A 26,633-nucleotide genomic window follows, 5' to 3' on the forward strand; every position below is an offset into this window, starting at 1 on the left:
GATGGGAGGAATGCCCCAGCCAACGACATAGTAGAACCGCATGTGCCCAAAGTTGATGTTCCTCACTTCAGTCAGCATCCGGTAGATGTGGAGCTGCTCCACAAACATCCACGCAAAGGTGCTCATGTAGAAATAATGCAGGAGGATGGCAATCACGGTACACACAAACTGCAGAAGGGAAAGGGCAGGGAAATTAGAGTTGCTCTTCTGAATCACAACCTGGTGAGTCATCAGCTTCCTCGTGCAGCTAAAGGCGAGTGTAATAAAAAGGTTTTGGCAGAACAAATATACTGCCATTAATTAAGTTTTTCAGAGTTTCAGAAAAGTTGTTCAGGTTGTGAAAACTTCTGAGCGTGGTTCACCCTTACTCTATCAACTCAACATGCTTTTGGTCACTGCCCTTGCCCTCCGTGTTCTGTGGCTAATTTCTCTGTGCATATTTGCACAGGTGAGGATTTTGGCTATTCTGACCAAATTCCTTCTGCTCGCAAGAGGGGCAGGGCTGGCAGAGCTCCTGATTCTTTCTCCTGGTGCAGAGCAGGAGGTGGGGAAGCTCCTATGGAGGCTGCAGACCCTCTGCCCTGCCTCAGGTATGAGTCTCGCCTGCACAATACCACTACACTGAATTCAGCCACAGCGTGTTTAACTGCATCAGCTAAACCAGTCTCACTGCAAAGCCAATGAATTGCTCCTGGGAATGGTCTCCTTCAGCCCTGCACTGACTCGGTGTCTCCCATTTCCACATCAAGGGCCATCCTATGGGTTATTCTGCTCATTCTTCCCAGAGGGAGAGTTTTGGTACAGTTTTGTTTTGTCTTGAAGTAGACTGTGTTTTATGCCTGATACGAGTACATAAAAAAGTACAAAGGAACTCTCCTTGTGTTTGGCAGAGGTGGAGGAGAGCTGTGAGACAGATCAGAGGTCTTCAGTTTAGGACCAGTCTCTGTGGAAGTCCTTCTTGCTCTGAAAAACTTCACTTCTGGGGAGAGAAATCCATGAAGTTTCTTCAGCCCAGCAAAAGTGAACGTGCTGAACGTAAGAAACAGATGATCTGTAGACCTTAACCAAAGAAATCCAGCCTTTCTCTGAGGAATTTTCTTATCAGCCAAATGAAAAGTCTGTCTGACAAATGGGCAAAATTTTACATGATCTTATGATCTAGCATAAGACCAGCAGACCATTTTGCCCCTATGTGACTATGTCTGAAAAGATTTCTTCCATCTACAGCTCCTTTTCTGAGACTCTTTTAAAAAAAAAAATTGAGAAGCAAAAGCATGGATGCATCCATGGGGTAAGGCAGTGGCCATCTGTTTTGTCCTTGTAGCTCTGCCCTTCACTGACCTTGTACATCTATACTTCAACAAGTCGTGGAGGATGTCTGGCCACTATCACTGGACTAAAATGATGCAGCCAGAAGTAGATCACCACCTGCTCTGCAGATAAATCCAAGAAGTGGAATTAACCTTTTATTTAATGTCAAAATCAGAGTATTTAACTACAAAGTGGGAGAGTCAATTTTCTTATCAGCCAAATGAAAAGTCTGTCTGACAAATGGGCAAAATTTTACATGATCTTATGATCTAGCATAAGACCAGCAGACCATTTTGCCCCTATGTGACTATGTCTGAAAAGATTTCTTCCATCTACAGCTCCTTTTCTGAGACTCTTTTAAAAAAAAAATTGAGAAGCAAAAGCATGGATGCATCCATGGGGTAAGGCAGTGGCCATCTGTTTTGTCCTTGTAGCTCTGCCCTTCACTGACCTTGTACATCTATACTTCAACAAGTCGTGGAGGATGTCTGGCCACTATCACTGGACTAAAATGATGCAGCCAGAAGTAGATCACCACCTGCTCTGCAGATAAATCCAAGAAGTGGAATTAACCTTTTATTTAATGTCAAAATCAGAGTATTTAACTACAAAGTGGGAGAGTCGCTTCCAGGCCCTGCCTGGCTTGAGCCAGGGGGTTAACCCCCTTCTCATCCACTGCAGAAAACCACCCTAACCACCAGGCTGTAGAATATTCTGGATCCAGAAATGCTAGCTCTACCCTTCTCTTGGGGCTGTGCTACTTTGCAGTCAGGCTCAGGAATCATGAGGACAAGCAGAAAGCAGGCTAGGTGCTGGCCGGGTAGTTCACATCTTCAGCTAGGAATAAGGGGATCTGGAGCTTCCAGTCCCACATCTGGATTTGGTTTTTATCCCGTGTCAGCAGTACAAGGTTGACCACTCAGCTCTGCCAGGCTGAGAGCAGCAAAACTGAAGGACCTGCTGAAACCAAAGAGACTGAGTCCTTAGTGTGACTAGCGACTAGACTGTGGCATAGTGTGACAGCTACAGCGGGCAAACTGGTAGCTGAAGTCATCTTTGTGACCAAATGGCCACCTTGAAGCCTCCGACCTTCATGGACTTGCATTTCTGTAATATCTGCTAAGCAGCTTTCCCTCCCAACTTAACAGTTTGAATGGTGAAAATGGGACTGACCACAAGCATCCGACACCGGAACTGAAATCTCACAATTAACCTTCTCCTTCCAGAAGCAAAGCAGTGGATTTAGCCAAGGATCTGTTGATAAATTTGAATTAAGAACACTTTGTGTAACCACTCAATTTTTGTTTCAAAGTGTTTTACACTGTGTTTGGATCCTTTTGTTCCCATGCAGCACTGACCCTGCTTTCAGATTTTGGCCTGACTTTTTCGTGTTTTTTCACGGTATAATGCTCAGAAACGTAAGCTTCCCTGTTTAACTTTGCCGAGTGAAGGAATTGTACAAAGACCGCCAACTTTCTGGATTCATTTACTGCATCAGTTTTACTATAACACCAAGTGTTATTGAAAATGTAGCTCACCAAATAAAAGACCTTTCTTCCCTCTATGTTATGCAGGGCTTTTTTTGTTCCTACATGCATATGAGTAGACTGCTGCCCTGAACGTTACCTTTTTCAGGTAAGAAAAAAGAAAGAAAATAAATCACTTTCTATCAGTAGGGAAAGATTAAAACCTCGACCAGAAATGTGCCTGTTAATTTCCAGAAACCCATAAAAGCCAGGCAGGGTGCCAAGCAGTGCAGCATTATTTGTGCTCCAGCATTCTTTCCCGCTTTATGTTCATCAGTGCATGACTCGTTAGACAACTCTCATTCCATACAGACAGATGAATAATTGTCTCAAGCAGACATGGCTTACAGCCCTCCTAACTTCTCAAATTGACTGGGTAGGCTGTAAGGAGCAGCTTTCTGCCATATGAAATATATTCTGTAACTTAAAGACCTTTGTAAGTGGGTTATAGGTTTGGGGTGGTTCATTGAGTCCTGGTAACAGTACAGGGCCTGAACACACCGTGAGCCCCAAAGCATGAAAATGAGAAGGAGCAAGAGAGAACAATCTCACCAAGTGTCACCATCAGTATTTGTGGTATTGCTGTAATGAACTGTTTTACTGCTCTTAAAAACCTTTGCTTGGTGCTTCATGATACTATGAAAGGAATCTGGAAACGAGGAACCATCATTTACAGCATAATTTTTGGTAAGATCCTGCAGGGATGTGGGCTTGGCGCCCTGCTCCTCAGTATTTGTGTCGGAGAACTGAAAGAGTATAAAGGTCCTGCTAATGAGTGGTGTACTCAGGAAGGCATGCGAAAGGTCAAGTTACTGTGGATCAGTTGGCAAGGTGAGTTCATTTGGGCAAAGTTATTTTAATATGCAAACTTGTATATTACAAAACAAAGACAACATGGGCCACACATGATGTGAGACCATATCCCAGGTCATTGCAGAAGGCCTCACTGTAGTTGGAGTCCTTGGTGCAAGGGAATATCAGAATATGAGACTGGAAGTGAAGCTACCAGCTTGAAAGCTTCGTCCAATTTAGCATTCATAATTTTCCAAAGGTAAAGTGGGGAAAGAAAGCCCAGAAAAAAGCAACAAAATAACCTGAATCTTAGAAACTGAAGAATTTAAGCAGCTTAATTTTATTTAGTTTTCCAAAAGAAATACTATTGAATAGAGGCTTCCTGAGAAGACAGTTTTTGTAAGAGAGGTCTCTCAAATTTACTAGGAAAAGGTCCTGACAATACCCAGTTACTGGAAGGTGAAATTAGACAAAACCTGACGGCATGTTTAACTGGGATGAGACACTATGGCACCTTACACTAACAAAGGTAAGGGACTCTCCTATCACACCAAATCTCTAAGTCAAGGTCAGATACTTTCTAAAATGCATGTTATAGCTCAAATGGATAGAAGAATCCAGGGTCACACTTTAGGCTTAAGTTATATAGTAAGTGAGGCTACATGGTCAGGCACAATAGTGTTCTTACCATAACGGTGAGGATACCCATTGAATGCAGGCATTTTCTCCCATTACTGCTGCTTGGAAAATGTGAAATCAGCGTGGTTATTTTTTTGCATGTGCATTTGCATCTCAAGATTGTATTTCCCTCTCAAAATTTAGATTGAGACATGTACGGTAAAGGATTTCTGGAATATAAATTTTCTTCAGAGTTTCAGATAATCCCTACACTAACATTTTGAATACTCTTCTTATCTGTTAAGGGCATACTCTTTATTGCATGTCATCTCCCATCTGTCTACTGACTGGTAAAGGCGACTGTGATGCTTGGCAGTGCTGGAACCCTTGCCTGCTTGTCTCCTACCTGATTGCATGGTAACTGTGACTTTTGAGATGGGTGCTACTAAGAATTAGCAGCAATACTACATGTAATGCTACATAGTTAAGATAGCAATGAGGTCCTAGGTACAGAACATACACACTTTATGCATGGCATATATCTCAGATTCAGTCCATTCATAGCTTGCATTTCTTGACATGCACAATGCTGGAGGTGCCTGCGCTAAGCTTTGGCAACAGACATGACAGGCTGAGGCCAACGATCGCTGTGGCTGGAAGGCACAAAACAAAGCGACAGGTTTCCTACTGATTCTTGGAAGTAGCAAGCTGTCCCATGCCTGGCAAGTGACTTTTCCAGAATGGCCATGGTGGGTGTGCAACATGCATATTAGCACTTGCACAGCAACACGTAGTTGACAACCTACCAGTCAACACCAGGAGTCATTTGGGCTTGTAAGGTACCTGCTGCAGGAGAAATGGAGAGCCTCCTACTGAACAGACAAAGCAAGACAGAAAACATACTGATGGAAAGGAAGGAAGAAATCAGTATTCAGGGTTCAGTACCTGGGATAAGCCTTCAACAGGGCTGCTGTCATTTGTTTTCTGAAAATAAGATATAGTCCTATCTCCTTGCATTTCTATTAATCATGTAAAACACACAAGAATATATTAAAAGTCTGATGTTTTTCAAATGACTGTTGAGGCCAAGCAGAAGTAAAAAAGAAGACAAAGTGAAACAGACAGGAGCAGGTAGAAGCTGTAGTATGAACCCCCTGATTTAAAGCTTGACAACAGCTCTAGCAATAAGCACAGAGTAACTCTTACCGGGTTTTCAGTCTGGTTGATTCCAATAAGAAAGACGAGCTCAGAGAAGAAAAGGGCAGCCACCAGGTTTTTGTGGATACTGTGCAAGTTGGAACGTAGTGTGCGGATCAGGACCAGCAGTATGAAGGTGATCAGCAAAGCCACCAGCGAGATGGATACGGTTGTGTAAGTGACGATCTTCAGAGGAAGCACCTCCCCATTCTGTAGAAAGATTGAGAGGACCTCTTGGGGTTTTTCATTCTTTTTCCTCCAATCCAATCTTCTACTTGGAAAGTCAATGTTTTCATTACTACTGAGCCAATGTACAGATTTGCTTTAGGACCAACAGGAGTGGACGATGCCACCTTTTAAGTCACTGAACAGGTTGAGCATGTACTGGCAGTACCCAGAGGGAGCTTAAAGTTAAGCAAGAATCTCAGTGAATTTGATGCTGGACTGCCCCTGTTGAGACTATCTTGAGATGCTGAAAAACCTATGGTGTTTGTCATTATGTCATTGTCCCTGCTATTGTAATTCTAGATGGACCTAACATCAAGTGATGCCACAACTACCATGTGTCTGTAATCCTCGTCTCACTCCCTTCTCGGCCTGGCGCTCTGCAGCACAGTCTGGCGCAGTTCTGCACTGCCGGCCATGCCATGCACCAACCAGGTAAGAAACTCCTTCAGCAGACCCAACAGTGGGTGCTGTCAGGCACAGGGCAACGTGCTCCTGATCGATCCACTGACAATGCTCTGAGTCACGTTCAAAGCTAAACCTCAAGATCTGAATCAAAGCTCTGGAAAACCAAAGCCCTTGAAAATTGTGAGCCTGGCATCACCCACCTCTCGTTTCGAAATGTCCATCAGGACAGCAAAGCTGGTTATATGGTTGCACTGGCAAGCGATATGGCTCTGGTTTCTGGAAAACAGCTCACATCCTCTGGAGGACCAGGCACCTGTCCCACCAATTCTGCAGGGAAAAAAAAGGCATTTCTGAGAGCTGTCCTCTGACCTCCCCTCGTCTCCTGCTGCTATTGCAGCTCTTGCTCCGCAACGAAAGAGGACTGTAAGTACTGAGACAGAAATATTTATAGCTGTCACCTGCCTGAAAGAATATCATCAACTTAAAAAGCCTTCAGTTGAAGTAGTTTCTGATGTGACAACTGGCTTTGCTGGCCAAATTTTGTGGTTTTATAACAATCTGTTTTGAGTTTAAAAAGAAAAAAAGATCTTTGCTTTTGGGGTCAGTGACCACACAAGCAATATGGGGAAGTGATTGCACAGAATAAACTGTCTGTAACAAGGGTAAAAAAATACAAAAACCACAGAGATACACGTTTTTGAGTCACCTCTATTTCCCTAGATTTAGACACTGCTTGTAAAACTCTTAAGTGAAATATGTTTCAGCAGTAATATGATTACATCATAGTGTTCCTCTAAAAAAGTAGGCAAGAAAAGGTTAAAACCAGTAAATAGTATTTTCTATCATCAGGAGATCTCTTGTATTAACACTGGGGAGAAACTGCTCCCTTAAAAATTGTTCCCTGTTCAGCCTTGGTTAACTCCAGTGACTTCAGAAATTATTTTGTGTCAATATTAATTATTCTGTTCCGAAGTCAATGAGCAACAAAAATACTCTTGTAGTTAGTGAAAGAGTTTTTAATTAGATGTTACAGGAAATTTTTTCATTCAGCAATAAAATATTTGTTAAACAGTTTTAATATCACTTTCTCCTGGAAAGTACTCACTTTTTAAAAACTCCTTGGTAACGTGCAGTTTAAGAGCTGCTTTTTAACTGTGTCTGTAGGAAGGCATAACACAGACAATGCCACTGAAGTTGCCAGCAAATAGCTAACAGATGAATCACTTTAGAGCTAATGAGTTATTCAAGCCCATACGATGTTTAAAAATTTATGAAAAAAGGACTTGCCATTCCCTCATAGTTGGCAGAATCATCTGTACACAGCAGCAATTACACTACTTAACATGCAGGCAAATAGGGCAGTTTATTACTGCTACTATAACAGATTTCTGTTGCCTCTTCAATCCTTTCAACGATGTAGTCTCCTGAAGCTTTTGACTATGAGGCAAGCATTTCCTAGGTTACTTTGCTCTTTTATTTCCAGCACAGGATATTGCCTTTTAATGGATTTTTCCATAGGTTTACTAGAGTTTTTGGATCATTAGGAAACGAGTAACAGTATTCCTCTTACCCTGGGCAGACTATATCATCCTTTCACTATATACCTGGTTTTAAGGTTTAAAATTGCATTGTATATGTAATAGTTACAATATTGTGAAATCATAACATGCAGAGTGTGTAGTTACCTCTCAACACATTTTTATCCACACTCTTGAAATATCTCCAACAGGACTGTGCTCTTTCCACAATGCCATAAACCCAACAGAACACTTATGAGCATATACAGTTGTTAACATATTTCACATTTTCAAGAAGAGTACGTCTGTATCTTTAACTTTACTGAATACAAAAGACCTAAATGAGCCATTGTCAGAATACTTCATCTTTTCCCTCACACTTCCCTCCTAGAAAGTCAAATAATCCTTATCTTCTGCTTATCTATCTTCCTAACAACTGGAAGAGGTCTAAGGTCTCAAAGAAGGTATTTCCTCTCCCTCCAATTTTTCACTAGAACAAATGAAAGCAAATCCGTAACAGCTGATGGAATGAAAGGTAAGTTACTTCTTATCAGTGCAACTGTCTTTGGGTTGAGTTGTGATTCAAAAATCTGAGATTCAAAAATTTATAATCTCTATTCATATAATTTTATCTGCAAAACCTCAGTCCTCCTTTTTACCAACATGAAGACTTGGGTTTGTAATTTTTTGCACTGGCCCTGGCTGAGGCATCAAGGGTGGGTGCCTGCTTGCCAGGTACTCTGCCCACAGTCACTGGAGTGTAACAGGAGAAGATTCAGCCCATGTAAGAACTGAATCATCTCCTGGAGATGCCCTCCTTAAAAGAGGGCCTGGGGCAATGAGAGTCCTGACTTAGAGACCTCAAACGAGCCATGAATTCAGGCACTGGAGCTGGACTATGCTTGTCCAGATATACATCTGTGGGCAAAAAGCATGAGCAAATAGAAGGAAATTATGAGATTTATTACTGCTGGGTGAAAATGAAGACATGATGGCACTATGTTAGAAACCACATGGCTAATCCTTTGTTTGAGGAGTTATGATGATTATTTCAATTTTTCTCAGACTGGAGGGAAGTGATTACATGGCTCTATTCCACCAGGAATCGGTTTCCAGTTGAATAAACTGACTAAAAAGGGGCTTCCTCCAGAATTATCTTCCTGGGTGGAACTTTGCTGCTACTGAGGCGGTTGCCACGCAGAGCCCTAAAGCAAGCAGGATACTGACGTGATGGAGTGATTCCAGAAGACACAGACGGGCTTCGTTCTCTCCTCGGTTTCCAGCATGGCGTACTCCACTATGATGGGCTTTTCCATCAGGTTGGGAGGGAGCTCCCCGTCACTGTGAATGGCTGTGCTCACTACGGGTGTGTTAATAATAGGGCGATTTGGCAATCTGCAGAAGAAGAAAAATTGCGAAATGATCCAAAAGTTAAAATGCAAAGCACTGATTTGGTAGGTTCTGCAAATAAAAGATTTCCAGTAGCTTCCACTCAGAAAATGAAGTAGATGCACCACCAGCCTTCCACACAGCTAAGCTTCCAAAAGCGGGCGGCACTACCGACGTGGTTATTGTCCCACAGTGTGCCAGAGGAGGACAAGAGACAGTACTGCGGTGACAACTGCAGCACAGGTGCCCTTTGATCAGTATAAAAGCAGGTCTGCCTCCCCGCACACTCAGAGCAAGTGGAAGAAGGGATCTGCGCAATCCTCAAATAGGTCTGAAGTTTACCTCAAGCTCCTTCGGTCAGGATCATAGTTTTCAGGCAGGAGGTGTCCCAGGGATCGGTATATAACGACCATGGCAACTGTGTGATGTGTTGAGTCATCTGGGTGTCGCTTCTTTCTCTTTGTAAATGCACTCTCGGGGCTCAGCGCATCATTGTTCACCTTAGAGGATAATTTTTGATTTGAAGGCTTCATTGTAGGCACTGCTATGGAATTAACAGAAATATTAAATTCTTTCCACACAACTTTGGAGATATCATTTAAACTGGTAATTTTGCTTTGCAAAGATATAGAAATGTTACTGTTGTTATAACTCTAGGCTTAAAATACTAACACTATATTTGATATTTTTAATAAAATTTAAAATCAAATAACCATAGAACCACAAAAAAACATTTAGCCTAGCTAGAAAATAAGCCATTTCTAAGCTAGAAGACCCAGAAGTATATAAATACTCTATGCATGATTTAAGGAGAACATTAAAACAATATGCATGCTAGTAAATTGCATGTACCTTTATATATGGCAAAGCTACTTATAAATACAACAATTGGTCACATGGGCTTTCTCTCTGCTAATTCTGTCATACAATAAGCTTTCAATTTTGTCAGTATGTCCTAAAATTCACATTCCCTTTTTCCTTACAGAAAAGATGTCATACTAGCAGGTGCCCCGTTTTCTGAGGAAAAAGTCATAAAGATGTATTAGGTTATTCATTATTATGTGCTATCTTCACATGTGTGACTATTTCCCCATCTGGAGGATATTCAGCCATGGTACGTGCATAATTATTGCTCTTTGGGTTACCCTCTCTCTCTTCCCTTGCCTAAGGTAACTTGTGGTTCCCCTCAGCCATCTCTGGGTACTTCAGAGACACTGGGAAGCAGGTACTTGCCATGAATTCTCCCTCATCACCCATCTCCCTGAGCAGCTCAAGACTTCTTATTTGCTGTCAGGTTCTGATAACACAGCTCCGCTCCCAGATTCGGATTCTCCATTTCTCACACCGCCCCTCTCCATCTCTGCAGGGACTGGGGGAAGGTGGCTGTGGGGCTGCAGGCAGCCGGTCCCATCCCATCCCATCCCATCCTGGTGGGAACGGAGGCAGAGCATTTCTCCCGCATTGACAGGGCGGTTTGAGGGGCCACGAGTGAGACCTGACAGACAGGTACAGCCAGTTACTCAGCCCCCCATGCTTCCCCTCGCTGCCGGCAGGCAAAATGCCTCAGAAGTATGCGCAGCTGCTCCATCCCTAAATAATATTTGCTTGTGTAGATGGTTGCCCTGCTCTCACCCTAGTACCACTCTGCTTTGCGAGGATTAATCTTGCTCCTTGGGAGCTAGTCAAAATTATCCTCCAAACAGCAGCAGAAGGGTTTTACCTTTCCTGTCTGAAGCTCTGAACAAAGTATCAGGGAAGACAACAGATGACTCCAGATCTTTTGGATAATCTTCTTTAATCTCATGAAATCGTGGTATTCTAGCTCCCGTGAAATTAGACTTGTCAAAGATGTCAACAGCAATAACTGGGGGGAAAAAAAAAGTTGCCCATAAAATTAACTTCAATGCTTTCAAATATGATATTGTGACAAAATGAAAACACGATTGAAAGGTTAAAATATCTGCACAACGCAGAGAAGAAATTTAAACCCCAAAATATAAAATAAAATCTAATTTCTCTCTGTACTTTAAGTGACAACTAAAAGCTTACGTTTCAGCATTATGTTACATTTATCAAATTACAAATTTATTTTGCATAGGCAGTGGAAAGGAGTTCACAAGACAATATCTCACACTAGGAAAACACCACCGCCAGCACTGGATATATAAAAATGGCATGCTCCAATTTCAGACTTGCTTCTTGTAGGGAAGGCCAAATCTGCTGCTCCAGAAATATACTTCTTCCGCATCTGTTAAACTGCAAAGTCAGCTAAGCAAAGAAAATAACCTGGATTTTACCTGGGACTACTCCTTAGTCCTCCAGTTCTCCTTCCTCTACACTAGCAGTTCCTCTCTGGCTCACCTCATCAGCTCTTCCTGTTGTCTAACTGCCAAAATACTTAAAAGCAGCTGAGTTGGCTTGAACTTTCCCATTTAAGAGAAGTCATTGAGTGCCAATTTAGGTCTTCTAATAAAAGTGAGAAGCTGGAAGTCCTGGGGGTAACCCTACACAGAAAGCTGTGATCCACTGCAAGTTTCTATATGAAGAAATATCCGAGTTGAGATCTGCAAATTCCTATTCCTTTCCTAGTCTCTAAATAACTCCCAGATGAGCCATTAGGAAACTCCATTAACACCATGTTCACCTGGAAAAACTGTTCAAAAGAAAACAGACCCCTTTCAGGCCAGAGTTGCCTCATCCCTCCCAAGCTCACGCCTTTTCACTCAGGAAGAGCTGGTCGGAAAAAATCACGATTTACAACCTGCAAGAAATTCTGGTTTTTGTTTTCATCTCAGTTCAGTTGCGTTAAAATGCTGAGTATACTTTTTTCTGAGTGTGAAGATGAAAATATTTTGATTCTGATAGTCCTGAATCAAAAGGAAATATTTTGGTTTTGGTTTATTAAACAGAAATCAAAGTGTTTCAGTTTGTCTTAGTTCAACAATAATCTACCCCCCTGGAGTTGATGCAGGACTCTATAAACTTTGTAGCTTGACTGCCTCATGCCTTTGCTTTTTATGCCCCTGTGACTATGGACGTGAAGCACTCTCAGGACAAGGTTTGCAGACAAATGTGAATTCACTTCCTATACCAATGGGTGTAGTTGAGAAAATAAGACAAGCTTTTGGGCACATAAGCCCTTCTTCAGGTCTGAAATAAAAAACAGACAGCAACGCTGCTTGGGAGGGACCTCTGAAGGTCGCCCAACTCAGTCGCACCTCCCGCTCAGAGCAGGACTACCACCAACACCCGATCAGCTCAGACTGCTGGTGCCTGGGGAGAAAATGAAATAGAGAGGGCAGGGGAGAAAATGGGTAAAGAGACCGGGCTGTGGCTGCTGTGCCTCACTTGCATGTGTACCGCAGGGACATCTGTGAAGCACATCACAGCCCTCCAAGTGCAGGAACTGCTATGTGCTCGTTAGAGGAGGCATTTACTGTGATAGGTGGGGAAAATATCTGGGTACATCTGGTGTGTCCTTCTCAGTTTAGACCCATTCTGGATACTTTGGACCCCAAGGATTTTGCTCTGATGATGGGTTTTGCAAGGCTGGGAGTGTGTTTGAAGGCTTGGATGGGTGATTCTGAGAAAATACCTTTCAACATAGGAATCGCTACAGAAGATGATTTTCTGGATAGGTTCCCAGGTAGGAAAGCATATGAAAACCAGAGGTATACAATCAATAGTAGGGATTTTCTCTTGGACTGCAATAATTCTTCAGGTGGTGCTGGGGTGATTCCTTAAAAAATGTGATGTAGTAATGTTCAGCTATACTAGCTGGTCTCAAAAGGCATTACCTTTACTTAGAAACTTTGTCCTGCCTGCCATCTGTACACTACTGTGGATGCAACAGAATGCAGTGGCACGGCCCAGAGGCAAAACAGATCAGACATCTCCCAGGAGGCCCCCATGGCAACTGATAGATATGGATCAAGGCTCGATTGACTTGAAGTGAATGCACTGATTAGATTAGAAAATCCAAGTATGCTGTTCCTGAGTGGGTGCTATTAAAACAAATAGCTAGCACCTCTATCTAGCACATTTTTAAAGCTCTAATACAAAGTGACAGATACTCACTCATGTTAGTGGCAACAATGACAAAAGGTCTCATGTAGGTTTTCTTCATGTTTTGGGCCACATTGTTGAAATATTCCTCGTAGTGCCTGAGCAGGTGAGCAGTGCCTCCCTCCGTCCGCTGAATTTGCTCCCAGTGCTCTTTGTTGCGGGGGTCCAGTAGAGCACTACCTACTTTGATAATATTCTGAGAAACAAAGTACAAGCCTAAATTACAAGGCAAACAAAGTGCTGGGTTCAAGGGAGAAATATTGGAAGTGATTGGCATTACTGCCTCAGGTGAGTGTACAATGAAAGATTTTAATGCAGGCGTGTTCTACAGCAGCCTTATGAAAATATGCACACCAGTTACTCACCCTGAGGTATTTTTGTTATATAAAGCAAATCCCTTCAAACTTTTTATGAGCAAAGTAAGCCAAAATTGGAGGCTATAAGAGAACTGCTTACTTTCTTACCCCTTTAAGACAGGAAACCTAGCAAGAAAATGCAGAAGGAAAACCTAACCATACTTCCTTTGTCTCGGAGAGATGAGAAACAAGAAAAATAGAGGGCTTGGTCTGTACATTGAAGAACTCCCCCAGAGAAATCAAAATACTGTGATATGTTAAAAACCAAAAGAAAGGTATAGATAGCGATATCACTTTATCTTTTAGTTTGATTTTTTTTTTTTTACTTTGTTGGTTTCTGGATAACTAGGACAACTTACATGGTAAAGAATGACAGGAGTGAATATTAACGTGCATATACAGACTTGAAGATACATAAGAAAACTTAAATTACGTTGTTCTCCCCCCATTTTTATGTTGCTTACAAGTGGTGTTAAAATGGAAGTTCTAGCTGAGGACCTGTCCCTTCTACCCTTTCTTACAAGAATATCTAAAGGGACCCTCAAGCTGAATGGAAGAAGACCCCAGAAAAGAGTGTTAAATGGCTTAAATGGGAAAGGTGCTAGGAAATTTTTCTTCTTGGTGTACATATGAACTACACTGTTGTGTCAAAACCTAATTCCTAAATAAGGTAAAATTTATATAAATGATGGTAAGAATTAATCACCTCAAGCTCTAAAATTGCCAGGGCAAATATTTGGATACTTCATTTAGAAGCAGATGGGAAAGATGCCATGTTCTTTGAGTATTGTCTGAGGTTGCAAGTGTGTATCTGAAACAAAAGAAGCTGCCAGTATGACTACCTTTATCTAGGGTGAGAGGCACTATACGGCTCCCCAGGAACACAGGGGACATATGCTGTACTTGGTACCAGGCCTCCTTGGTGTTTGTGAACGTTATTTAAGTTTTTTTATTATCTATTTTTCAGGCTTCTACCTGAGACTATAAAAAAAATTAAATTCCTTCTCCTCTTGTGCTCCCTCAGCCTAGGATGTTACCTCCTTTTTCTCATGAGCTTTCCTGATTAGTTTTCAAATCCCTGACCTATCCTAAAAATATTTAGGGAGTTCTTGAAAACATCATTGGTATGAATTTCACTGCCAAGTGCAGAGAATAATAAATTAAAGTGGAGTTTCCAACCCAATTTTTTTGCTTATTGTTCTCATTTTTATTTAACAAAACATGCTAAAACCAAAGTTCCTTTCCTCAAGATCTGAATGGGGGAATTCAATCACTCCACAGCCCACAGGTACAAGTTTGTCAGCACAGTGTCTCCTTAGGAAAGGAAAACCTGAATCTCTTAAAACCTGGTGCATCGAAAATGTTCAACGTTTCAGAAGTTCTTTACTCTCTACTGACTGTACAGCCCAAGACACTGAAGAATTTTCTCAGTCACTTTTCCTCCTGCTCCCATCTCCCCAGGGATGTCCTCTCCTGGTGCAGCTTGGCCCTGCACAGTGCCTCCAAGTTCACCCCAGAGTCTGCCTGACCTGGCCAGTCCTCCTGGAGTACTGTGAACAGTGAGCTGGGTGTAGCACACCTTCAAAGGGAGCCAGACCACCTCTGGCCAGCACAGAGGCCAGTCTTGCCCCATGAGGGTCGTTCCAGCATCCCTATGCTGGTGGCCAAGCTCTGGGCTTTGCTAGCACAGGTCCAGCTTGGACTCTGTGCTGTGTCATGGTCAAGATCTTGGAAATAGTATTGGCTAGCATGGACAGCAGTACCCTGCAGCACACATGGGAACAAGGAGAGTTCTACGAGCCTGACATGGGTCATCCAACCTTCTAATTTTCAGACAACAAAAAACTCCCAACTTCCTCCACATCTCACATTTTTCCACCACAAGTACTTGTCTCCCCCAGACAGGAAGGGTGCTACAGCTTGTTCTCTAGACCTGGTCAGGCCTTTGGTAATAACTGGGTCTTTCCTGAATGCTCTGACTAGCAGAAGCCCTCTGGCACGCATTTTTGTATGTGCCTGCATCACTTAAAATATCAATACGGTATGGAGTGTCTTCCAATGCACCAACTCTTGAATAAGCATGACTCAGGTGTTTCCAAACTCAATTATAAGAAACCTTTGGAGTCAGTAACTGGCTCATAGTTAGTTCGCTACACATTTAAATGAAAATTATCACATTAAGCAGGTTTACAGCAGAACTGAATATGGTACACAAAGCTATTTTATCCAGGAATAACACATCAGATTGATTATTTTTTTTATTTGGGGATTTTTGGTTTTGGTTGTTACTACGATGATATTTATTACAGCAACACTTTCTACGATATTTGTATTAGGCACACATATGTCTGCATACACACATGCAGAACAGGCTTTCCCTTCTAAATTGAGAAGACTGACTCATTTGTGAAATGGATTAAGCAATTACATGATATTTGCCCCACCTTGGTCAAAGACAAATTTAAATATCCATTGCCATAAAACGTTGAAGGGGAACTGTAAAGGCTCAGCACAGTATGTAGTATCTCTTACTTCATTGAATTCCACGTCCCGTGTGGCTGCCAAGTCAAACCCTTGCTGCTGGCTCTCATATTGGAGGACCCGGATCATCATCTGGTAAGCCGTCCTCACATCATTGCCATACAAACTGTGTGTGTATCTGGTGGCATTCTGCAGCACTCTCACAATCCGTATGGTTTTGTCTCCATCCAATTTGGTCTCGTTGTGGTGTAACTTCTCATTCTGAATCAGAGACAAGAAGGAAGAAAAAACCCAATTATGTATAATCTTTTTTTTTTCTTTCATTCTAGTTACAAAGACAATCATCATTTAGGGATTTTTGGCACAGAAGAGTTGTTTGATCAAAATGGTGTTTGTCTTGAGAAAGGGTTGTCAAGGACAACTCAATGGAAAATGTAACTGAGAGCCAGAAAAGCACAAAGGTCCTGATGGGAAATGAGAGGGTTCAAGGACTCAGTCAAAAGATGGTGTGCAGGGATATCAGACTGGAGTCTGAGTTGATGAACATTTACAAAATAAAGGCAACAACAAGAAAACACAGCTTACCATGATTTTTAGATCAACAAAAGTGCTGGTGGTGCAGTTGAAAAGCTCAGGAGGCAGCCAGCCCTTCTCAATGTTACAATGGCGAACCGCGTTTCCTGAAGGAAACAAAGCATTAAGGGTAAATAACGTTCTGAATTGCGCTGGGTAAATCTTCATAGATTTCAAATACCCTATATTTTCAGATTTCCTACGTTTTCAGGTTTCTTAGAGCTATGCACATATTTCACTTTCCAAACTGGGACTCCTGTCTGAGAAAAGTTAAAAACTACTAACCTTCATGAATCGTTTTCCTCAGGCTTTAGAGAAAAGTTAGGCAAGCTTCAAGATCTGCCCAACCGCTCTCAGCCTCGCTGCCCTAATCTTCCCAAATTAATTCAGCAATTTGTTGATACAAAATATGAGAAAGGCTGTGCACTTCCTTAATATTTCTGAACACATATCCCTGCTTAGATTTCTGTGCGATAGCCTACATAGGAAGACCTCCTGGACAAATGCTGTCTTCATGTCAAAACATGCTAGCCCCTTTGCACGCTGCATGTGGGTAAGCACTTCAGCCAAGGCGTATAATTGCCTTTCGCCACTTGCGAATGGTCTGTGATCAGCTTACTGTTTAATTCAGCCTATTACTTCGTACTATTTGTCAAATAATTTTAAAATGTGATTCTTGGCTGTGGATCCTTCACAGTGAATTGCAAGTTATCAAATTCAAAATTTACATTGTGCTAGTTAACTTGCACATAACATATTGCATGTGTCTAAGCCATTTAATTAGTAATATCTAAATACAAATTATAATTAATTGAACAATATCTAATTATGTTATTTGTCTTCCATGATTAGGTGAATAGAATTAAGCCTCAGGTTCTTAGTCTGAATATTCATTATTAGAAAGCTTACTTTTTCTGAATGTTCTGTAAAATTCACTTAAAATGTGCAGTTACTGTAAGTACCCTTGCCTGCTAGCCTGTTTGCTAGAAGAGCAAGTGGAGTCAACCACAAGAATAGTGCACAAAACTTATTTTCATTCAACTTTATACCATTTAATAATGTAAATATTCTTCACTTAAAAAAAAAATTATTTATCAATTCTGACTCCTAAAATCCTCAGAACAGGAGCTTGGTTGACCACAAATCTTCTGCACACCTACAGGCAGTGACCTCCCCCCAGTAATATTTGGAGAAGTCACATAACCATTTATAACCCATTGAGCCTGAGGAGCACTGGCAGCAGAGAGTTATCAGGCCTAGAAATGAGGTTTCATTTCCCACAGAACATCCTTTGGAAAAGACTGTGAACCCCCTTTTTCAAAAATCTGGTAAATGTTTTCAGGGACATGCATGAAAAAGCAGATTGTCACTTGCTTGCTGTACCAAACAAGGGAGCTCACGTGCTTCACAGAATGCGTTTCTCAGCCCATCTGAATTACGAGCTAGAGAAAAGATGTCGTATGGAAAAACGCAAATTCTGTTGCAACTCTCAGCTTTATTAGCCTGCAAGCCTAGTAAAGCAATCATCATGTAAATTATTTTCCTCATTTTATCTTTGCCCAAAGGAGCTGTATTGCTAAAGAACATGTACAAGTCGCTAGAAACTAAATGTCACATGTAGAAATTACTTGATAGAGTAAACAGAAAACTGGACTGTGCTTTTTTGAAAATACAGATACAGAATTTCTGTTCTTTATATGTGTTTTTCTGCTGCACATCTGTATTTACATTTTGCTACTACTCCAAATGTATTTTAACAGTTCTTGGGTTTCAGCTAGCTAAACTTTTCTGCTCGTGATATGCATGAGCTATGCTGTAATCTCTAGACCCAATGAATTAATGTCATTCCCCATGTTCCTATTTTTTTGCCTCTTTTTTCCCCCTCAAACAGGCATGTAGATAAAATAGTTAATGTTTTACCCAGGGAACTTACCCACTGATCCCTTAGGACATGGCACAGCAGCTGGCTGGCCAAACTTGGTCTGTGGCCACCAAATACCAGCCTCGAAAGCTTTAGGACAGCCATTATAAATTACTGAAAATGGAAAAAGAAATTATGCAATTTTTCTGACAAGATAAAAATCACAACAAGGAGATATTTCAACCTGCCTAAAGAACCTTCCTATAATTCCCAAGCCCTATTAGGATACCTGTCCTCTGCAGCACCTTCCAAACTGTAACCCATCAGGTGCTCCTTATCCAGCAGTGTGGGCAGGCAGGTACAGGCAGAAGAGAGCTCAGGATGATTATGGGGCTCTGGATTTTGGCTCTGCCTATCTCTGCCTGCTCCTTTATTGTGGGAAAACATTTCCCCTTCATTTCACCCACACACTGTGGCGAGATGGCTGCTGCAGCAGCTTTGTTCTGATCACAGGAGGAGGGTGGGTGGGTGAGAGGAAAGGCAGGACGGGCGAGACAGAGAAGAAAGGCAGAGGGCAGTAGGCGTGCGGCACAGCCTCTGCAGGCAGAAGGCACGAGGGCTCTCCCCTGCCTCTTCAGCTGCAGCAGTGATACAATGCTGCGCTGGCAGATGAACTCAGGTTTCATGTAAAATTGGGATTAGTGTTTTGCTCTCTCCACCTAAGCTTACTTTATTTCCATTTGATGAAAATTAAAGAAATAGGAGCTTCTTTCTTTTTCCCCAGCCCCCATGAGTCATACTGGCACAGACTTAGGAGGAGGGGTGCATGTTTAGGCTGCTGCAGCTCGCACTGCCCCTGCCGGAGCCAGCCCCTTGAGCTCATACTGGCCCCAAGATGCAGCTGCATGCCCACCGCTGTGCACCCCCCATTTCCCCGCTGCTAGCGGCTCTGATCCAGCAACTACAGCCCGGCTGATCAGCAGCGCTTGCTGGACAGGAGGCACCTTCGCAGCCCTTCCCGGTAACTTCAGCAAATGGGTTGTCGCAGCGGTTGCACTGCCGCCCTATGACGCCAGGTTTGCAAGGACACTGTCCCGTCTCCATGTCGCAGGCACGCGTGTGGGAGCCAGAGGGGAAGCAGTCGCAGGGGTAGCAGGTGTCGCTGCTCTGTGGCCTGTAGTAATTTGCCTACAAAAAACCAAAACCACAGACAACAGGTATTTGACTTATATTCCAAATTGCTTGTGTTCCTGAAATCCTGCTCTAGCAGCATGTGCATGATAAAAGGGCTAATTTTGCAAAGCAAGGGATAGTAATGATATTACTGTTAGCAGAAAATGTAATAGCTACGGGAAGCGTGCTGTGTTAGCCCTGGCAATGCGGAGAGGCAGAGCTGAGCGCTGGGGGGATGGCTGGGCTGCCCCGGGCCACAGAGACCCAGGGTTTGGACCACCATTTGCAGTGGGGGCAGAGGGCCCTCATTACTCCTCATGTGCTTGCAGCCAGTGCCCAGCAAACATATTCTTGGAGGATTTGCAGATTTCTCTGCTTTGCAATTCCACTCTTGTATGGCATGAACAAGCCAGCAAGGCAACTTCTTGCACCGTCCATTTATGTTTCATGTACAGGGTGGAGAGCAACCAAAGATCACGAATTCAAATCACATCTGTAAATGCCTTTGATCTGAGGCGTTACGCAATTACACAAGAGCATGGTGCTGGCACCCCACTGACTCGATTTAACGCAACAGTGGCCGTGTGTCCTGCTGGCATTTCGGAAAGGAGTATGGGGCCAGATTTGCTGCTGCTGGTCTGCACAGGCACAGCTCCTCTGATGTCACTCGAGCCTATTGTAAAACCTATTGTGAGAAATCCTTTGTAAAACCGTCAGGAGGGAGGCGCCTCCCCTCCCGCATCCCCGTCTGTCCCTGCCTGTCCATGGCAAATTCCTCTCAAACTTGACAGAGCCGTCACTGTAGCCTCTCGTATTATTTACCTCTCTCCAGCTGCTAAGCCTTTTGGTGGCCATTGCACAGGGGAGAGCTTCACCCAGCTGGCCCAAGCTGTTTCATGGCTATTACTCACTTGTGATACACAAAACACCACCGGCACTCCTCTGCGCCCAGTTCTGATCTCCCCTGATAAACCAGGCTGCACTTCAGAGAGATCAGAGCCAGGCTTTCATCCTCTCAGTTTTGCTTTCCAAATGCAAATAAGATAAGAGCTGCACAATATGATGTTGTGAAGGGTGGTGCCAGCAAAATATTTTAGGTGAAGATTAACTACACTGCGCACATATATATATATATATATATACACACACATATATATATTGCAAAGCACAACTGTGTGTACTTTGTCTCAGATACTCACTTGTTGTAGTTATGAGTGGTATAGTTACTTTTTAAACTAAAGGAATTTCGACTTAAGACTGGTTTCTTTTGCTTACCTTACAGTGGCATTCTCCATTGGTCTTATTGCAATCAGAATCAAACCCTTTACTAGTCTCACAATTACATGGGCCACAGATGGGATTTCCCCACCAGCCTCTGGGACAAGGCAAGTCGATCCTATAAAAAAAATCAAATTGAAAGAAAGTTCTTTTAAGCTTCCTCTTAAAAGGTGGGAAAAAAGAGCTCTGGGCCAAATCTGCGCTCAGCTCCATCAGCTTCTAGAGAGTAATGTATCTCACTGCAGCAGCCAACAATCAATGCATATATAAATACATATACACTGTAATAAAAGAAAATAAACATCATCAGTGCTACAAAACCCTAGAGGGAATGCTTCTCTAAATGTTTTCAAGACCAGCTCCTCTGTGTAAGGAGCATACACCTGTACGAGCAAATGAAGTGCTCTTTCCCCTGGGAGAGGGCGATGGGGCCCACGCTGCCTGATGGAAATGGTCCCCATCCCACCAGCCCCAGCCCCATGCTGGGGCAGGTGCAGGCTGGGGCAGGCTGGACAGTCTGTGTGGGGCTGTGCTAGCGCTTCAACAGCTCCAGCAACTGCAGGTGGTGCTGAGCCCGTGTCCTGGTTCACCTACAGCCACAAACAGCCTCGGGGTACAGCTCCCCAACACTTTATATCCCACTCCCCAACCCCATGCGATCCTGTCCCAGCCCTGCCGTGGGCAGCAGTGCTTGTCCAACCTGTGAGGGCACCAGCTCAGGTGCAAAGCTGGCTGCAAGCTCACCCTATAAAGAAAAGTCACTACTTTCAGCCAACCTGGCTTTCTCACTAGCTCACCACAGGGTCTGAAAAGCCCTGATCTGCCACAGGGGAGGAGGAGGAGGACACATGTGGTTGGGGACATGGAAGAGGGAAGGGTGGCAACTTTGACCCAGACTGAACCAAAGACTATGATTCAGACTATGAGCGAAGCAGCACAGCTCATCGGAGGCTGTGCAGCAACCCGAAAGCCGCTCCCCTGCTGAAGGATAACCCTCGTTTTCACTGGCTCTTTTTCTTCAGGGTGAAATTCTGAGCAGGTTGTCCCACACTAGTGCTGGCAAGGAGAGCTCTGGGAAGGGGCCAGGGCAGCGACCCGGGTCTCTGCTAGCTGGAAGTCTTCGTCAAGCTATAGCCTGAAGGATGACACTGCTGAGTCTGTGATCAGCATAATGCACAAGGAATCCCCCCCTTATGCTCGTTTTAGGAAAGAAAAGCTGTTTGCTGTCTGTTTCAAAGACCACACCAGATCTTGTTTATGGTAATTGCCAGGTTTGTACTTCTGTGCTTTATATGAAAACCCACAATGCTGCACTTGACATGATGTCAGCAGATAATGACAGGGGACAATGTCTCTGCGTTGCTAATCCAGAGGAATGAAAGATGAATCTGGCAACAGCACGGACAACATTTGCAAGCCCACACAACAAAAGGCGGAGGAAGAGGCTTGGGGTTTTCAAAGGGAAGGAAACATCACATGAGCTATTCCTAAATGGGCAGACAAATGCACTTCATTTGCACATCATGAATGGCCCATATTACAGTAAATCAAAGTCTCTGGGATAAGAGGAGGTCAGTTGCTGAATGCTTATCTGAGACCAGGAAGCTGGTGACAAGGGAATCAGCATGTTTGCCCTACACAGCAACAGGACATAGGCCTCCCAGACTGTCCAGAAGAGATAGCTTTTTACCAGCCCAGGGACTAGACCCAAACTGCAAAGCCATTTTATCTGCCCACAGGCCACCTAACTGGGTGCATCGCTCCGTGTGTGTGCTGGGGGAGCTGAAGGAGAGACGTAGAACAAACTCAGGCCAAGCCCACCACAAAGTACAGGTCAGATGCAGTGCTGTGTAATGCAGCACAACTGGTCTAGCCCCTGAGCTGCTGCTGAAGAGAAGTGGCCCCTGAGTATATGGAAGTTCACTTGCTCTCTGGGAAGAGAGCTCAGGAGTGCCAAAGAGTAGGGAGCCTGCAAATTCCATCTACTATGAACACTCGAATTTTAACAGGAAAGCTAACTGAAGCAGAAAAGGAAGGGGGACGACTGCTGCCTTAGGAGAAGAGGTGGCTGGAAGGATCAAGAAACCAAGAATAAAAATAATTCTCTTACTTGCTCTCGCAGTACTGTCCATAGTAGCTTTGTCCACATTCGCAGGTGTAGCCATGGGATGAGCTAGGTTTGTGCACGCACGTGGAGACATGCTCACATGGGTTCAAGTTACATACATCAACACAGTCTCTTCCAAAGTACCCTGGGGAGACAAGGTCATAAAATTACAGCAACCATTGTAATTTACGATTTGCATGTCTCCAAAAGACCATTTTAAACTTATACACTAATAACACATCTTCAATAATCAGTAGATTCCCCCTGAGATACTGTCAGAAAGAAGGTACTCTTCTCCCTCTCAGCAAAATATAGGGGGCTGTTCTTTTCAACAGTCTGTTAACATGCTTGAGGCACCCTTGTGCCATTGGTTCCCAGTTTTATATTCAGGGCATGTGTTGCAAATAGTTTTGTCTTCTCTCCCTGCATGTATGGGAGGTGACTGTGCTGGGTGTTGACAGCATGTGCTGGCTGCATGCACCAAAACAGAGAAAACATTCAAAGTATCTCAATTAGGATGCAGGGTGTGAGACTGAAATCCAACAGCAGAAAAGGCTGGGAAAGAAAAAGAAAAAAAGAGAAAGAAACAGGCAAAAAGAAAAGGGGAAGTGCACGGAAAGAGCTCTTTGGACCAGAGACTGTCTTTCTGTCTGGTTGATACATTGCCTAGAACAAACGATCCTTAGTCCATGACTGCAGTTTCAAGGGTGTTACAGTAAGACTGAGAAAGACAATACTGATTGGAAGAGGAAGAATCAGAAGATGAGCATTTTTCAAGCATGCTGCTGCTGCTGCTGCTCTTCTGATGAGCGCATGAAGATGTGATCCAGCTCCTGGATGAGTGTGTGGGGTGGTCACTGGGTTACCTGGGTCGCAGACGCAGGAGTAGCTGTCCCAGTCATCACTGCAGTAGCTGTGCTGGGGACAAGGGTTGGAATCACAGGGGTTCTCCACTTCGCAACCCTCCTTTACGTTGATCTTGATAGCCTGTTTCATGTTGAGTGTAGCTATGTTTGTCGATGTCTCTCCCATTCTTACTCCCTGGTGACAGAAAACAATTATTTTTAAATTAGACTCTTCATTCCAAATACAGTACTATGTGTTTCACTACTTCCATTAATCCACGAGGCTACATTTTAAAGAAACATCACCTGATGAGCCAAACACAGATCTTTTTTCGTGAGACCAGATTTGTACCTGGGAAACTGTGTTGACTTTAGTATTTTGATTCTTAGATATTTTGATGGAGGAAACAGAAATGTTCAGGGATGGATGAAAAAGAAAACCATTGTCACATGGGTATTTTCTTAAAAGTTCAAAGTTTGTTGCTTTGCTTTTCATTTCATACCTGCATACAGCCATAAAATCCCTGCTGCACAGAGACTTGGTCTCCAGAAACACCTCCCACAATGATGCTTTTCATTTTCAGTCCAGGTAGTTGATTTCCAATCTGCACAGTGCTCTGTTGAGGTAATGGACAGTCAATAAGCTGCACTATCATCCTCTGTGACACAGCCAGCCTACTTTCTGTAGTGATGGAGTCAAGCAGTAGCTGACAGTAGATTACAGAAAAAGTATCAAAGCAGTGAGGAGCTAGATATCTGAATGTGGCTTTTTATAGACTTGTTGATAAGATATCTTATCATTAGGCTTCATAAATTAATATAACTTCACCAGGAACAAATCACCACATGGCTCACAGGGTAAGTATTTGTCCACAACACTTTATCCTCCTTTCTCCTAAAAACATTTCTGTAGTGCTCAGTGGCAAAGTTATGATGCTGCCTTACCTGGTACATCCCATAGTCCAAGGACATGACAGCGAGGTACTTGATGTCTTTACCATCTTTAGCACTCTTCAGCTCTATTAATAAATGATGCCATTCCCCATCACTGACTCGTGACTGGCTCATCTTCAAACTAGCAACCTGGCTCAGGCCACTGTACACTTCGAACTGCACATAGTTGTTCAGTATCTGTTGAAAAAAAAATCATGTCTCTTTTTGCTGCATATTTGTATTTGATGTGGAAGGGGGCAGAGGGCAAGATAATAATGTTTCCTAGGACAACCCAAAAGGGAAAGCCCAGACAGTAAAGAAGGGAACACTTGCAATAACTCCTTGTATAACTCTGGACATTCAGAGTTTAACTTACCCAACTGACAAAAAAAAACCCCAAAAGAATCAAGAGACACATTTTTTTGCATCTATATTAATGCACACTACTACCTCTGTTTAAAAAAGTAATCTTAGACCAACGAATCTGATTTTTACAATGAACTTCCGATCATTGATCTTTTGATTCTTGTAAAAGGCTGAAGAAATCATTTGTATTTATTGATGTGCATTTAGCTGGGTGGACGAAGCTATGTAGGTCATGTGGCCATATCCACTGATGGGGGAGAATTTCTTAATTCTTTTCTAACTAAAGGCAGACACATTTTTACCTGAATGTTGATCTTGGAGGCAGCCCCAGCATTGGCTTGCATTAACATGCCATTGACTTTCCGGGTTCTGAACATCAGCCCAATGTACCATGGCACAGAGATGGTAATGTCAAGGTCACTCCAAATGATAATGCTTTCACCACTGAAACGCTGAGGAGAGGGCATTGCTGCAAATCAAAAGACAGGAGAAAAACAGTTGATATCCTTCAGGACAAAGGTTAAGATGAGAAATGATGTTGTGATGATGGTGCAAGGTAGCTAGTCCCTCTTCCATTGAGCTATTTTTAATCTACTATGGAATAAGTGCCAGTCTAGTGGAGTTACTAAGAAGCAGCTGGTAATACTGTAAATTCACAACCTACCCTTGTTGTGGGGTAGGCACCTTGTCTCAGCGCCTGCACTCAAAGGCAGCACCTCCACCCTGCCATGGCATTACCCAGGTGAGAGGTGTTCCTAGAAAGGTGAGCTTGGGATCTCTACTGATATGGTTCTGCTGATGAGTGGGTGGACAGAGCAGGAAGTATGAGGGCAACACTTACTGCAGATGTTTTCACCATATCCTTGATTACCTGCTTCTAATTAACAGATTAAACACAGAGGAAAAGGCTGGGAGGCAACAGGAAATATTAATTAATTATAAATACTCCAGGGCCAGATTATTCAGCTGTCTCAGCTATGCAGCCTTTTCACAGGGAGAAAGCTTGTGTAGAACTGCCTAAATCATCTGCCTTAAATATCTCAAGGTGACAGCTGAGGAGTTGCCCTCGTCTCTAACCTTGCACAAACACAGCTCCTACAGGGAGACACCGACAACAGCCTTCAATGGAAAGCACTTTGCTGATGGAAAACAGGGGAACGCCCACCCTTTGGACTTCTAAAGTAGTTACACAGACGAGGTGCTTAGGGACATGGTTTAGTGTGGGATGGCAGTGTTAGGTTAATGGTTGGACTTGATGATTTTAAAGGTCTTTTCCAACCTAAGCAATTCTATGATGCCACCTTAGGTAGCAGGAGCTACAGTACCATGGATTATTTAATCCCACTGATTAGCAACACAAATTAAGACATGGGAGCTCTATGCTATTTTAGCACCTCATATGGCACCTCCACCGTAAGTGGCACCTTGTAGCGGGATCTGCAGTCAGCCCCTGCCTGATGTCCTCACTCACGGGCATGCTGGTGAAGTTCACGGCAGCTTTTTGCAGATGGAAGCAGGCCTTAGAGACTCTGTACAACCCCCACGGACTGGCACCCAGTCTTGTATCTTGTCATGCAGTAAACCCATCTGGATGGTCAGTGAGGTGACAGGG

General features: G+C 43.2%; 1 protein-coding gene across 1 annotated transcript in view; it reads right to left on the reverse strand.

The window, feature by feature from the left end:
• CELSR1 (cadherin EGF LAG seven-pass G-type receptor 1) overlaps positions 1 to 26,633 on the reverse strand; it is a gene marked incomplete at its 5' end in the record, with an annotated part of 169,995 nt that overhangs the window by 15,138 nt on the left and 128,224 nt on the right. Inside the window, 17 exons of the mRNA XM_035891689.1 lie at positions 1 to 168; positions 5,454 to 5,654; positions 6,278 to 6,404; positions 8,822 to 8,989; positions 9,326 to 9,527; positions 10,704 to 10,847; positions 13,061 to 13,244; positions 15,937 to 16,146; positions 16,471 to 16,565; positions 18,392 to 18,493; positions 19,324 to 19,507; positions 20,768 to 20,888; positions 22,881 to 23,022; positions 23,744 to 23,918; positions 24,226 to 24,339; positions 24,668 to 24,853; positions 25,324 to 25,490. The exon at positions 1 to 168 is cut by the window's left edge and continues 1 nt beyond it. Of these exons, the coding sequence (XP_035747582.1) occupies positions 1 to 168; positions 5,454 to 5,654; positions 6,278 to 6,404; positions 8,822 to 8,989; positions 9,326 to 9,527; positions 10,704 to 10,847; positions 13,061 to 13,244; positions 15,937 to 16,146; positions 16,471 to 16,565; positions 18,392 to 18,493; positions 19,324 to 19,507; positions 20,768 to 20,888; positions 22,881 to 23,022; positions 23,744 to 23,918; positions 24,226 to 24,339; positions 24,668 to 24,853; positions 25,324 to 25,490 (2,690 nt within the window). The remainder of the gene's footprint in view (positions 169 to 5,453; positions 5,655 to 6,277; positions 6,405 to 8,821; positions 8,990 to 9,325; positions 9,528 to 10,703; positions 10,848 to 13,060; positions 13,245 to 15,936; positions 16,147 to 16,470; positions 16,566 to 18,391; positions 18,494 to 19,323; positions 19,508 to 20,767; positions 20,889 to 22,880; positions 23,023 to 23,743; positions 23,919 to 24,225; positions 24,340 to 24,667; positions 24,854 to 25,323; positions 25,491 to 26,633) is intronic.

This window comes from Egretta garzetta, unplaced genomic scaffold (genome assembly GCF_000687185.1).
Source record: "Egretta garzetta isolate BGI_Z169 unplaced genomic scaffold, ASM68718v1 scaffold33, whole genome shotgun sequence".
In the NCBI taxonomy this organism is placed as follows: Eukaryota; Metazoa; Chordata; class Aves; order Pelecaniformes; family Ardeidae; genus Egretta; species Egretta garzetta.